This window comes from Gadus chalcogrammus, chromosome 8 (assembly GCF_026213295.1).
Source record: "Gadus chalcogrammus isolate NIFS_2021 chromosome 8, NIFS_Gcha_1.0, whole genome shotgun sequence".
NCBI classification, from domain to species: Eukaryota; Metazoa; Chordata; class Actinopteri; order Gadiformes; family Gadidae; genus Gadus; species Gadus chalcogrammus.
This window is the reverse complement of record NC_079419.1, coordinates 694834-710565: the sequence shown is the minus strand read 5'-3', so window position 1 is coordinate 710565 and position 15732 is coordinate 694834. Positions and strand designations below refer to the sequence as shown.

General features: G+C 49.7%; 1 protein-coding gene across 1 annotated transcript; it reads left to right on the top strand.

Annotated features, from left to right (window-relative positions):
- The first annotated feature begins 144 nt into the window (after positions 1–144).
- LOC130387131 (potassium voltage-gated channel subfamily B member 2-like) lies at positions 145–15408 on the top strand. The gene is made up of 2 exons (XM_056596126.1): positions 145–750; positions 13492–15408. Exons 1-2 carry the CDS (start codon positions 145–147, stop codon positions 15406–15408), a joined length of 2523 nt encoding a protein of 840 aa, XP_056452101.1.
- Positions 15409–15732: the final 324 nt, after the last annotated feature.

Here is a 15732-nt window from a genome sequence, read left to right as displayed (position 1 = left end):
ACCTGCCCCCCGCGCTCTGAGTGAGCGGCCACACACCGTCCTCACCCTCACCCTCACCCTCCCCCTCCCCCCACCCTCACCCTCACCCCCCCCCCCCTCCCAGACAGACCGAACCCCTGACCTCCTCTCCACCTCCTCGCCACCATGAGCGACCGCGGCGTCTACGGCGGCGGCCCCAACGCCACGGCGGGCAAGGCCAAGCAGTGGGGCGGGCCGCCGGCGCCCTTCCTGCCGCCCGAGCCCATCGACATCATCCGCATCAAGGCGCGCTCGCGGCGCGTGCGCCTCAACGTGGGCGGCCTGGTCCACGAGGTGCTGTGGCGGACCCTGGACCGCCTGCCCCGCACGCGGCTGGGCCGGCTGCGCGACTGCAACACCCACGAGTCGCTGCTGGAGATCTGCGACGACTACAGCCTGAACGACAGCGAGTTCTTCTTCGACCGCCACCCCGGCGCCTTCACCTCCATCTTGAACTTCTACCGCACGGGCAAGCTGCACATGATGGAGGAGATGTGCGCGCTGTCCTTCGGCCAGGAGCTGGACTACTGGGGCATTGACGAGATCTACCTGGAGTCCTGCTGCCAGGCGCGCTACCACCAGAAGAAGGAGCAGATGAACGAGGAGCTGCGGCGCGAGGCCGAGACGCTGCGGGAGAAGGACGGCGACGTGGAGGAGCACGGCTGCTGCCCGGACAAGAGGCAGAAGCTCTGGGACCTCCTGGAGAAACCCGGCTCCTCGCTGGCGGCCAAGGTACGACGCAACGCAACACGGTCTCCACTCCTCAGCTCTCCTCTCCTCCCCTCCTTCTCTCAGTCTCTACTATCCTCTCCTCTCCTCCTCTCCTCTCCTGTTCTCATCTCCTGCTCTCCTCAGCATCTCCTCCTCCTCTCCTCTCATCCATTCTCCTTGGTTCTCTCCTTATATCTCTTTGTCTCTCCTCCTGTTGTCTCCTCTCATCTCTGGTCTCTCTCTCATGTTTGACATGAAATATTGTGTACAGTCGTTATCCCCCAATCAATCAATCAATGTGCTTTTCACTGATAGGACCAGGTCAGTCGGCTTCCCTAGCTCTCCCTAACCCTAACACCTTACCTACCTTAGCCTAACTGCTGTCCCTACCTAACCCTTTCTTCACCTACCTTACCCTAACACCCACCCCTACCTAACCCTAACACCTACCCCTAACTAACCCTATCTTACCCTCACACCCGACACCTAAATATCCTTAACAGAGTAGTTGACCAGAGAACCCGGTCCACCATTGGAGTGCCGTCGGTCACCTAATCCTCTTTGACCTATGAAGTAATGGGAGAGACAGAGAGACGAAGAGGGGGGTGGGGTAGGAGAGAGAGAGAGAGAGAGACAGAGAGACGAAGAGGGGGATGGGGTAGGAGAGAGAGAGAGAGATAAGTAGCCTGCACCTGGTTGACCTGGGCAACTTAAGAACAGGATACATTCCTTTAAAACGATGCATTGACCGTACCAGCAACTTTATGTTTCATCTGTAACTTAATGTGATATTGACGAGGAACGTCATTTTCAGACGTTTGGTAATACAAGCAAAATCAGTTGTCATTATAAACTTTTGCACGGATCTCTTTCCACAGGGTTTTAGTGGGACACCCATTAATCGGATGTTCCACATCCTCATTATCGTTTGAAACGTCCTCATGAGAAAACACAGGAAAAACCAAATTTCAACTCGATTTGAGGCCATTTGTTTGTTTCCTGTAAGTGTTAGCTGTTAATAACATCTAGCTTCCGGGAACACCACAGAGTCTGCTGCTCAAAGTGCTGACGTGGTGAGGCGCTTGTCTTTGATGTCCTAAAAGTCAATCTCTGTTTGAACTGTGGAATCAAAGCTTACATTGGGGTTATTTTTCAAGCATCTGTGCACCCCATCTTATCAATGAACGGAGAAATACTATCAATACTCTCAACATTACATGAAAGGGACTGCACTTCGGGACCAAACTGATTCCTCTCGGTGTGATGCAAAGGCTCACACTAAATCGCATTGATCTCAAAAGCTGCAATCTAGGCAATGTTTATGAATGCAGTCTAAACACTAAAATAACCGGCAAGTTAACTCATCGGCATAAACAACAATAGTGATTCTACTGATTGAGCATGGGGGTCATTTATAATCAGCAGCCCTTTAAATAATGCAAGACAGGGAAATGTGGTAGATGCTGATGGCACCAAACAAGTCGGCCATGACACATGTCACATCAGACCGCAATAGGCCCTGAATGGGCGGGGACGTGGAATAAGCCTTTGGTATTGGTCACTGCCTTATTGGGAATAGCAGACAGAGCCAAAGGAGTTGCTTTGTCCAGCCTGGAAGTCCTCTGTTGGGGATTGATCGCTGGCTACAGGCCCACAGCCCGCTTTATACAAGTCATGATGCGTGTCTTGGATCTGCTCGTTGTGTGTTGTTGTTACTTTTCTAATCTCTTGAAAAGCACACCGCTATTCAGCGTGTTGTGTATCTGGAGTCCCAATTCAATATAGATCAGCTGGAATACTATATATATATTAGTACATGCTACACGTGGACCTCCTAAGATGGCGCAGTTTGTTTGGTTTTTATCTCTTGATATTGGGCAATATCCAATGATTGAGATCTCAAACTAGGGCTATCCCCCACTATTCACACCGCTTTCGGCCAATAGTTGTTAAATATATAATAGCCTAGAGTGATAGGCTGGTTTCCATGCCAACTGTTATGGGAACGTCCATGTATAGTAGACCCCCTGAGGGCGTTCACTCTTTCCGTCAGACGCGCTGACACTGATGCAACAGATAAGGAGTGGTAGTGCTAGTCTGAATGACAGGATCACTGGAAGGTTAACACACTCATACACACACAAACACAATGATACATTTGCACACTCACACATGCACGCACGCACATAGACACGTGCACAAACACACACGTGCACACACACACACACACGATACACACACATGCGTATGCACACACACACACACACACACACACACACACACACATTCACATACACATACACACATACTGAAGGACAGAGAGACAGACAGAGAGAAAGAGAGACACACACTGACAGACAGACAGACAGACAGAAAGAGAGAGAGAGAGAGAGAGAGAGAGAGAGACACGCACACACACACACCAGATGGACTGTCGCTCCTGGCTATTTTAAGACACATCATATTAAAAGTCCAAACAAGAGAGATTTGTTTCATTCATTGTTTACATAATCCGTGTAATCTTCTTATTCCCTTCCTGATCCACATTTTTGAATGTTTTGTGTCCTTTGAAGAATTGTAGCAGCAAGTCAGTGTAGGTGTATAAAAACTAAAGATATATTCACACATGACCATCACCAATTAATTTAAGTGAGGGCTATTTAAATAGCATCTTCAAAACTAGCAATACTATCTTTACATAAAGACAGGAGTGGGATGACATTAAAATAGTAAAACAAAAGAGTGCCAGAGCGGACGCTGAACCATGAACACAAGACAACGCAGGATCATCAGCGGGATCACCCGGCAGGGGCTGAGCGTCTGAGGCCGTCAGGCCGAGGCTGAGGGGCTGATGGGGCTGGTGAGGTGGTGAGGTGGAGGGTCACCATGAGAGGAGGGGCAATCTGATGTGACAATGCATAGTCACCCATATCCAGGGAGAGGGAGAGAGAGAGAGAGAGAGAGGGAGGGAGAGGGAGAGGGAGAGAGAGAGAGAGGGAGAGAGAGAGTGGGAGAGAGAGAGAGAGAGAGAGAGAGAGAGAGAGAGGGAGAGAGAGAGAGGGAGAGAGAGAGAGAGAGAGAGAGAGAGAGAGAGAGAGAGAGAGAGAGAGAGAGAGAGAGGGAGAGGGAGAGAGGGAGAGAGGGGGAGAGAGAGATATGTGGGCCGAGAGGGAGGGAGGTAATCTCCTTTGGGGCCATTGCTGCAAATAGGATAACTGTTGTCAGGGGTTGTGCTGTCTCAGACCGCGTGCTGTCTGGCCTGGAGAGCAATGAGAGAGAGAGAGAGAGAGAGAGAGAGAGAGGGGGGGGGGGGGGGGGGAGGGAGAGAGAGAGGGGGGGGAGAGAGAGAGAGAGAGAGAGGGGGGGGGGGGGAGGGAGAGAGAGAGGGGGGGGAGAGAGAGAGAGAGAGAGAGAGGAGAGAGAGAGAGAGAGGGGGGGGGGGGGGAGGGAGAGAGAGAGGGAGAGAGAGAGAGAGAGAGAGATGGAGAGGGAGAGAGAGAGAGAGAGAGAGAGAGAGAGAGAGAGAGTCAGGGAAGGTAAAGAACTCCTTGTCAAAGGTCTTGCCACAATGCTATTAATGGACTTAATACCAGGTCTGAATCATTGGCCGTTTTGATGTCACATCTGTCTCTCATATATATATATATATATATATATATATATATATATATAGACACGGTTACGTATCCTTGTTTTGTCAAAGCCAGATTCCCTGTGCATCATACACACTCTAGCATTCTTATTTGGTCTTCTTTGTACAAAGCACCTCATTATAATAACAACTCCCCTCTGAACTGACACATGGACACATTGAGCACAGTTCAGTCTGCGATGGTGTTTGCCCTGCTGGGGTATAACTAGATTAGGAATCTGAACCGTCACAGAGCGGTGCTTTGGACTTCCATCTGCTGCTGTAGCGCTCCAACGCCCAGCGGTGGAGCACCCAGCCCCCCCCGGTGGTGGAGCACCCACCCCCCCCGGTGGTGGAGCACCCAGCCCCCCGGTGGTGGAGCACCCACCCCCCCCGGTGGTGGAGCACCCAGCCCCCCCGGTGGTGGAGCACCCACCCCCCCCGGTGGTGGAGCACCCAGCCCCCCCCCCCCCCCCCCCCGGTGGTGGAGCACCCAGCCCCCCCCCCGGTGGTGGAGCACCCAGCCCCCCCGGTGGTGGAGCACCCCCCCCCCCGGTGGTGGAGCACCCAGCCCCCCCGGTGGTGGAGCACCCCCCCCCCCGGTGGTGGAGCACCCCCCCCCCGGTGGTGGAGCACCCAGCCCCCCCCCCGGTGGTGGAGCACCCAGCCCCCCCGGTGGTGGAGCACCCCCCCCCCGGTGGTGGAGCACCCAGCCCCCCCCCCGGTGGTGGAGCACCCAGCCCCCCCGGTGGTGGAGCACCCAGCCCCCCCCCGGTGGTGCACCCAGCCCCCCCCCCAGTGTGTTCTCTATGGGAGCTGCGGGTCATGAAGGCACGCACCTGAACTAGTGTATGAGCAGCGCCAAACAGGAAGTGAGGCGTGCCGCCACAGAGCGTCACGGCTCGGCGTGCGTTGAGCGGTGTCACCTTGGAGGGCGGGGCCTGTTCCCCAGGACCTGTTACTCAGGACCTGTTCCCCAGGACCTGTTCTCCAGGACCTGTTCCCCAGGACCTGTTCCCCAGGACCTGTTCCCCAGGTGCATCTCCATAACATCCTGTCCATCCCAATGAGGGTCCATGTCAGCAGATGCCATTAAGCCAGTAGGAGTAATTAATAGTTTATTTTATTTCTATACACCTGGGAAAAAAACAACATCCTAATATCATGTCCAATATCAATCAGTCCTAGTTATGTGATAAGCATTAATGCTTTAACAAAGCTTTTGTGGAAGGTAACTGATGACTGATCATTTTGCGGGAGCGTATGTGCGTGCGCGCGCCCGTACGTGCGTACGTGCGTGCGCTTGCGCGGGCGTGCGCTGCATATGTCACAGTGCTGCACTTAGCTCCAAAGGACATCTCGGGCCAAGCCACTAGTTAATGGCCCCCACTGGGTGTCGGAGAAACACAGCTGTGGTGACACGGAGCTATCATGGTGTAATCCATCATCGGGACACTCGTAGGATTCATTTAGGTCATAGAGAATGTTCATATGCAATACAGTGGTTGAGGATCTGCATTGGTATATATCATTTATTGCAGATTCATGTATTCGTATCAAACCAAAAATGAACGGCCATCACCATGCGTTGACACCTCTCGCAGAAAGCCATTTGAACAGAGTGGTTCACTGCTTGATTCAGTTATCAGGACAGAAACGACAACCAGTATCTTTACATTGGGGTTAAGAAAAACAACTTAATTGAGCTATGGTGGGGGTATTGAGGTATGATGGAGGTATTGAGGTATGATGGGGGTATTGAGGTATGATGGAGGTATTGAGGTATGATGGGGGTATTGAGGTATGGTGGGGGTATGGTGGAGGTATTGAGGTATGATGGAGGTATTGAGGTATGATGGGGGTATTGAGGTATGGTGGGGGTATTGAGGTATGATGGGGGTATTGAGGTATGATGGGGTATTGAGGTATGATGGGGGTATTGAGGTGATGGAGGTATTGAGGTATGGTGGAGGTATTGAGGTATGATTGGGGTATTGAGGTATGGTGGAGGTATTGAGGTATGGTGGAGGTATTGAGGTATGGTGGAGGTATTGAGGTATGATTGGGGTATTGAGGTATGATGGGGGTATTGAGGTATGGTGGGGGTATTGAGGTATGGTGGGGGTATTGAGGTATGGTGGGGGTATTGAGGTATGATGGAGGTATTGAGGTATGGTGGGGGTATTGAGGTATGGTAGAGGTATTGAGGTATGGTGGAGGTATTGAGGTATGGTGGAGGTATTGAGGTATGATGGGGGTATTGAGGTATGGTGGGGGTATTGAGGTATGGTGGAGGTATGATGGAGGTATTGAGGTATGGTGGGGGTATTGAGGTATGGTGGAGGTATTGAGGTATGGTGGAGGTATTGAGGTATGGTGGGGGTATTGAGGTATGTGGGGGTATTGAGGTATGGTGGAGGTATTGAGCTATGGTGGGGGTATTGAGGTATGGTGGAGGTATTGAGGTATGGTGGAGGTATTGAGGTATGTTGGGGGTATTGAGGTATGGTGGAGGTATTGAGGTATGGTGGAGGTATTGAGGTATGATGGGGGTATTGAGGTTTGGTGGGGGTATTGAGGTATGGTGGGGGTATTGAGCTATGGTAGGGGTATTGAGGTATGGTGGGGGTATGGTGGAGGTATTGAGGTATGATGGAGGTATTGAGGTATGGTGGGGGTATTGAGGTATGGTGGAGGTATTGAGGTATGGTGGGGGCTCGGTGGGGGTATTGAGGTATGGTGGAGGTATTGAGGTATGGTGGGGGGAGGTATTGAGGTATGATGGAGGTATTGAGGTATGGTGGGGGTATTGAAGTATGTTGGGGGTATTGAGGTATGGTGGAGGTATTGAGGTATGGTGGAGGTATTGAGGTATGGTGGAGGTATTGAGGTATGGTGGAGGTATTGAGGTATGGTGGGGGCTCGGTGGGGGTATTGAGGTATGGTGGAGGTATTGAGGTATGGTGGGGGGAGGTATTGAGGTATGATGGAGGTATTGAGGTATGGTGTGGGTATTGAGGTATGGTGGGGGTATTAAGGTATGGTGGGGGTATTGAGGTATGGTGGGGGTATGGTTCTGTATGGTTCTGATTGGTTCTGTATGGTTCTGTATGGTTCTGATTGGTTCTGTATGGTTCTGATTGGTTCTGATTGGTTCTGCATCGTTCAGTATGGTTCTGTATGGTTCAGTATGGTTATATATGGTTCTGTATGGTTCTGATTGGTTCTGATTGGTTCTGATTGGTTCTGTATCGTTCAGTATGGTTCTATATGGTTCTGTATGGTTCAGTATGGTTATATATGGTTCTGTATGGTTCTGATTGGTTCTGTATGGTTCTGATTGATTCTGTATGGTTCAGTATGGTTCTATATGTTTCTGATTGGTTCTGTATGCTTCTGTATGCTTCTGATTAGTTCTGTAAGGTTGTGATTTTTTCTGTATGGTTCTGATTGATTCTGTATGGTTCTGATTGATTCTGTATGGTTCAGTATGGTTCTATATGTTTCTGATTGGTTCTGTATGGTTCTGTATGGTTCTGATTGGTTCTGTATGGTTCTGTATGGTTCTGTATGGTTCAGTATGGTGGGGTTGAGGTAGCTGCCCATTATATGTGTGATTAGAGAGCAGTGTCACTCAGGCCGCTAAGAAGAGCCACTGGTGAATAATCACTATCATCATAAATGCCGCGTTCCTGTTTACTCTCTCTGTGTCGCTGTGTGTTGTGTGTGAGTGTTTACATGAGCGTATTATTTATAACACACACTAACACACACACACACACACACACACACACACACACACACACACACACACACACACACACATAGGCTATGCCCCCTGCTAAGGACTAATGATACAGATAGAGTGTGTTCTTTTTTTAACACACTCTCTCTCTCTCTCTCTCTCTCTCTCTCTCTCTCTCTCTCTCTCTCTCTCTCTCTCTCTCTCTCTCTCTCTCTCTCTCTCTCTCTCTCTCTCAATACCCACCTGTTTAAAAGCATTCCAAAAATAATCTCCCAAATACACTTTCCCTCACATTGGCCCATCTTTCAATGAGAGAAATTACTAGATTCCACCTTTTGTACATTTTGATTGTATCTAGATTCCAGAAAAGCGTTTGAATTGCATCTAGATCCAAAGATGATTAATGGGTGGGTGATCGATGATTTATGAATGGGTGATGGATGATTAATGGATGGATGATGGATTGATCATGGATGATGGCTGGGTGGATGGAGGATGGGAACAGTATTCAGAGTTTTCCGATATCTGCGGTTAAACAGACATAGGTGGAATTATATTTCTGTAGGATCATTTGACTTCCAACAAACAGGATGCAAATATATTGGAACACTGCTTCCGTTTGGTAAAGAGAGAAAAACCGACCAGCAACCAGAGACCCAAGAAGAATGAAGCACTTCCCCCTATCCATGTCCGATGTGAACTCCTCGGAAACCCAGGCGATCTGAAAGATCCTGTGTCTCCTACTTCCAGAAATACCTCCAGCTATCGATCAAGACAGGCTCATATTTCCTGCTGAGTCTGATTAAGCTGGCTGCCCCTTTCCTGGCTTCCTCCTCCTTCCCTCCTGTTAGCCCCTTCTCTGCCTCCTTCCTCCCTTTTACCCCTTTCTATGCCTCCTTCCCTCCTGTTAGCCCCTTCTCTGCCTCCTTCCTTCCTTTTACCCCTTTCTATGCCTCCTTCCCTCCTGTTAGCCCCTTCTCTGCCTCCTTCCACCCTGTTGGATGCTATTGCCTCGTTATTACCTTTCTCGATTCCTATCTTGCCTTCTTTCCCTCTTGCATTCATTCTTCCTTCTTTCTTTCTTTCTTTCTTTCTTTCATTCATTCATTATTTCCTTCTTTCTTTCATTCTTTCCTCATTTTTTCTTTCAAACCTCTGTCTTTCCTTGTTTCCTCGTTTCCTTATGTCCATTGAGCCATGTCCCCAAATGTCACTCCAAAGACGTGCCATCTCTGGTGGTACTGATGAACACACAGACAGTGCTAGCTTAGCAATCTTCAAAATCCAAACCTATAGAGGAGTAACTGGCGTTGGCATAAAGATGCCCCCTCAGCCCGCTCTTACCTAATTGGGCCTTTGGCACGGTCCGAGTACTCTCTAATAAAACACACAATTTCTCGGTCAGCAAGACCACTTTGTGGACTGGAGGAGTTCATGTGTGTGTGTTCTTCATGTCGAGTCGATGACTGCAAATGATACCCATTTAGCTCGACTGCTTAGTCCTGTTCCATTGATGTGTCTTACAGACATTGACTTTTAGACAAACAAGGAAACTGTAGTAGCTGTGTTCACTGGAACACTGGATCACTGTAGCAGGTTTGGTTAACGTCGTTGACTTAATGGTCGACGAGTTAGCTTTGAGCCAAGTCAAAGACAGAACAGTCCACTGAAGTGTGGGCCAAGGGAAGTGGCGGTGACCACATATTTAAGGCTTTGTCAAGTTCTGTATGACATTGCTTATAAGACATTCTCAGCTTCTTCTGCATGAGTCACAAATCATTTTGCACCAACTGTCTTCCAAAGTTATTTATACAGATCTTTATATTTTATTTTTGCAAACAGATCTTTATCTTTTCTGTAGCTCGATCTTTGAAGTAGTACTCCTACAACGATTCATGGTCACAGTTTGACTTGTATTTTTAGCCAATTGTTTATATAGGCCTATAAAATGTGTATATTCTAGGCCGGGTTACTTTTTTCAATGCATTGAATTGTTGGCCATAAATTATGCTGGAGATGTTGCATCATCCATCATGTGACGGGTGATGCAAGAACTCAGGGGAAGGGACAGAAAGAGAGTCAGCCATGTTTGGGACTATTTTGAATAACATGGGTTGGAAGAGAGAGAGAACCCAACTCTATAGACATATTAGGACCACTCACACAGTAATTAAAACGTATTATTTAGAATTTTGAAACATTGCATCAGATCCGAATTGGGGCAAGTGAGGAGGTTATCTCGTTAACACAGCATGCGTGTCTTTGGGTTGTAGTTTTGATCAACTTTTCTAATGCCAAACTCAGCGCAGGCGTCTAAAGCAGCTTGGGTGTTCCAGGGAGCTTTAATCTGGCACGGGGACTTCAAGGGCGCACAGGGCCTTCATTAAGCCATTAAGACACCGTCTGTGCGTTACAGTGCTACTTTCTCTTACACACACACACCTATGCATACACATACGCACACACACACACCTGGGGTATATTTTTCCAAAATATTTATTCTCTTTAATGCTATCCAGAAGCAGGTGTTAATTGTTTGCCCTCAAAGGGTGACAACATGGTACAGTTGCAGGAAGCCTGCTCACTCTTTCAGTCAGGAGATTGAAAGTAGCTTGTTGCACACTGTTCATGAATACTCCCTGGTTGCAGTTCAATGCATGGAGATATCATAAGCTTTTTTACTGCGATTCTATTTTATTATTATCAGTCTTTAGAGGATAGGTTAAATTAGGGCTTTTATAGAAATCTATCTTAAACTGTACTTCAATTGAACATAGGTTTGGTTTGATTAAATCAGAATCAGAATCTAAATTCTCAACAGTGAGTTCATTGTTTACACTCTTAAGTGTCCCAAGAGGTGTCAACCGTCATAAGTCCTTATGACAAAATGTCAAAGAAAGAGTAAAAACATAAGTTGAATGCCCACATTTTTTTATCTTAAAACTGAACATGACATCCCCTTTTCTACAGAACCATTTAGTGTGCATTACCTTAATTATGTTCTCCACAGCCCGCCAATATATGGGCAGCAGTGGAGCAGTACAGTAAAGTCATGCAGTCAAGCAGCAATGCAACATAGGAGTTTAATCAGCAGAATCTCCCCCAATAAATGTGAATAGTCGAGGTTCAGGTTGTAATTGAAATTTAGAAAAAGAGATATATATTTTGAATCCCTGAATTCCATAGCAGGTATAGCCTTAAGCATGATTAGCTTGGTTTAAAAATTATGTCTTGTTCAATATTTATTGCTAAATCCCTATTCATACTTACTATGACTATGGCTATGGAGTATATGATTTCATGGAAGTCACCCCTAACTATGGTTGTAGTAGCACATTCAAGGATACAATGATAATTGTGAGTTCAAATCTGAATTTAGTAGGCAAATTTAAAGTAAACCATAACAAAAAAAGCAGTAAAGAGTCTATTAAAAAAAAACAATTTTGTGACTTCTTCCATGACCATAATGTTAGAATCCTTGTGTTTGAATTTAGTTTATTGAGTTTGATTTTAGTCTTTGGTTAATCTCGGGGCCCAGGTTTCTTTACCCCTATCTTGAATATGTAATTCAGAATGTTACTTTTATTGTATTTATTCTAGTAGGAGAAAACCCAAACAGTGCAATAAGTCTCAAGTGGCATGCAGGCAACGCGTTAATGTGCCTTATAGTCCGCTAAGCTGCAGGTAAACAGTGAAGCTTAAAGCTATAATTAGGTCATTTAAGTTCATAGAACAACTTATTGTGATCGTGCCATTGGTTTCTATTCAGCTAGAAAAATCCATCTCAGATTGTATAGGCCTAATACAGACATTGATCCAATATAGTTTGCGAATCCTTTAAAGCTATTAGCTGTTATTTATCATAAACAAGGGCTTTTAAGCCTCAGCGATATGATCAAAGGCATATCAAAGGCTTGATCAAAGGCAATCTAACTGTAGTGCGTGTGTTCATGTCAGTAAGACGTGCCCTCGCCCCAGACTCCGCCTCTCTTGGGCTCCGGAGTGTTTCCGTGTGCAGCAGCGTCAGCAGAGCAGATGTCTGGTGGCTTATTGTGTCTTCTGGCAGCACCCCCCCATGACCTCTGCTGCCGCTAAGGTGACTTCCACCTGCGTAACACCCCATGCATGCCACCTTTAGCTGAGGCAAGCTCAAGCTTTTCATTGAGATGAATCACAATGGTTTAGACGGACAAGCATACTTGTTACGTTTTGAAATCAAGTCCATGGACATTGAGAAAATAGAGTCATGTTTTTGTTTGAATTGTGTTTAGTTTAGTTTTAAACTCAGGAAGGTATTTTACTACTTTTAATTGTGATTAATCAACTTTGTTAGCTGTGCAGCGCTTCAATAAAAAGCATAATAACTACAGCAATACATATAATTAAAATGTATCTGATTTTGGGTGCATTATGTGTTACTTCCTCCCCGTAACACACTGTGCCGGAGGCTCTGTTGGGACAGGAGTGTGAGGGCAGGTCACTCAGGTTGTTAAGCCTCTGCAGCCAATGAGTAGTTTCTCCCGGTGGCACTTGGTAGGACATGTTGGGATAATTGTAATAGGATTGTGTTGCTACTTATAGGACGGATAGAGGGAGGTTAGAAGTGGTTACTCATTCTTTCCTCCCCCAGCAGGAAGAATCAAGCAATAATCTGCTACTTTCAGCGCACCCTCGTGGAAAAACGTAAAATTGCCCACGGAAAAACCGTGGTTCATCAGGGAAAGGAAGGGCAGCTCATCAATTAACCCTGTCCACAGAGGCTTCCTGATAGGTCAACACAGGTGTCACTCAACACTGGGGCTACCCTTTAATGTAGAAAGATACACATAGTGGACTAAGCTGGAGAAGATAATTCTGCTTCCCGGGTAGATTGAGGGAATTCTACGTAATTAGTATCCCGAGTTGACACCTGGGGTTGTCCTACGACGACATCGCCTGTGTGAAAAGGAACTCCTGCAAATAAGTGGCTATTGAGAGCAATATCAGTTGGTCGAAGCGGCCCTGTACGCAAATTGTCTGGTCCATACAGAATGATGGAGGAAGTTGAGTTGTTGTGACAAAAGAAAATGCGCAAATACAGTTAGTGTGGGATTATACCCTTATTTGCACATTTCTCTGTAAACATCATACGACAATAATTATTAGACAAACAATTATAAAGGATTATCCCATGTGTCCATCTTTAAACCATGTAGCACTACTATCATTAAACATAATGTCAGATTTACCTCATAAAATATCAGAATAATACTCTTACTCTTACTATTTTGTATCCATGTTAGCTTGCAGTTCTGCTGAACCGTCTATCACCCTACTTTTGAGAAAACTGTCAAAAATAACGTAAGCCATGATAACAACCTCCGCGTTGGTGTGCTCTGTCTTCCAGCTCCTGGCCTTAATCTCCATCCTGTTCATCATCATGTCCACCATCTCCCTGTCCCTCAACACCCTGCCGGAGCTGCAGGTGGTGGACGAGTTCGGCCACTTCAACGACAACCCCAGCCTGGCCCACGTGGAGGCAGTGTGCATCGCCTGGTTCACCATGGAGTACGTTCTGCGCCTGCTCTCGGCGCCCAACAAGTGGGACTTCATCAAGGCGCCGCTGAACGTCATCGACCTGCTGGCCATCCTGCCCTACTACGTCACGCTGTTCCTCACCGAGTCCAACAAGAGCGTGCTGCAGTTCCAGAACGTGCGCCGCGTGGTGCAGATCTTCCGCATCATGAGGATCCTGAGGATCCTGAAGCTGGCCCGCCACTCCACGGGCCTGCAGTCGCTGGGCTTCACCCTGAGGAGGAGCTACAACGAGCTGGGCCTGCTCATCCTGTTCCTGGCCATGGGCATCATGATCTTCTCAAGCCTGGTGTTCTTCGCCGAGAAGGACGAGGACGCCACCAAGTTCACCAGCATCCCCGCCTCCTTCTGGTGGGCCACCATCACCATGACCACCGTGGGCTACGGCGATATCTACCCGCAGACGCTGCTGGGCAAGATCGTGGGCGGGCTGTGCTGCATCGCCGGCGTGCTGGTCATCGCTCTGCCCATCCCCATCATCGTCAACAACTTCTCCGAGTTCTACCGCGAGCAGAAGCGGCAGGAGAAGGCCATCAAGAGGCGGGAGGCGCTGGAGCGCGCCAAGAGGAACGGCAGCATCGTGTCCATGAACATGAAGGACGCCTTCACCCGAAGCATGGAGCTCACCGACGTGCTGGTGGAGAAGAGCGAGCAGCAGGAGGGCAAGTGTCCCGTGGACAACCACCTGTCGCCCAGCCGCTGGAGCTACCACAAACACTACTCCAACGCCGACGCCGTCAGCCCCGCGCGCTCCCAGCCCAACCGGTACAAGGAGGTGGGGCAGCTGGGGTCCCCCGAGCGCCTGAAGCCGTCGCCGTTCCGGGCCAACCCCCAGACCCTGAGCGCCCAGGGGCTCGAGGACACCTACAACAAGATGACCGCCAGCCGGGGCGGGGACGAGCAGATGGAGATGAAGGTGGTGGCCTCGGCGTCGGGGCACCTCCAGGTCCGGGAGCTGCCCATCAGCGAGCTGGGCCCCCTCAGGGAGTCGCCCCTGGGGGAGAGAGCCAGCCAGCCCCCCGGGGGGGGCGCCCGGCAGCAGCGCGTCCCCCCTCCCCTGGACCTCAGCCAGATCACCTCTCTGGAGTCCGGCCGCCGGCTCTCCGAGGGCTCCCAGGCCGCCGTCATCAAGGAGGGGCTCTACGAGTTCGTCCCCAGCGGCCGTCCGGTGGGCGGCGGCGGCGGGACGCGGGAGGCGGCCACCATGACACGGGCGGCGGCGGAGGGGGTGTCCCACGGCGGCTCCGTGCGGGGCAACAGCACCCCCCGGAAGAGGAACTCCCAGAAGGGCCAGTCACCGGGCGCCCAAGACGACGCGTCCCTGATCGCCGTGGTGAGGCCCGTCACGACCCCCTCCCCCTCCTCCTCCGCCCGGCCGGACGAGGGCCCCCACAGGGCCCAGGGCCCGCTCAGCGCCCCCCCGCAGGGCGAGGCCCGCAAGGCCTCTCTGAGCGGCTTCCAGGGGGGCTGGGACAGCGGCGCCCGGGGCTCAGAGGGCGAGGGGCAGCCCACGGGCCTCAGCCGCTGGGGGAAGAACCACCTGGAGGGCTCCGTGTCCAGCGCCAGCCCCGTGTCCCCGAAGGGCAGCCCGCTCAACTGCACCCAGGAGGCGGGCGGACCGGGCGGAGAGGCGGGGGCCGCGGAGGTGTTTGTGGACGGAGACGAGAGGGTGGAGAACCACGTCAGCCTGGACGGCACCGTGACGGAGCCCTGCGAAACCAGCATGTGACGTGTGGGGGTTCAGCGGCAGGTGCCGTGGAAAAGCAAGGTCTCCGAAGGGGGGGTGGGGGGGGTTACTTGATGTCATTAGTCTTATCGACGTCAATAAGACTAATGACATCAGTCTTATTGATGGCAATAAGACTGGGAAGCACATGTCCATGTCCAGAAGATCTGAAAACACTTGAAGAAACAGTGTGTGTGTGTGTGTCTGCGCAGGAAGGAAACGCCACTGTTGTATATATTGATCCTGTGTCTGTTTCTCCGGGGATAAGAGACCGCTTCGCTTCTAAGACTATGCTTAGGGAGCAGAAATCACGCTTACTGCTGAACA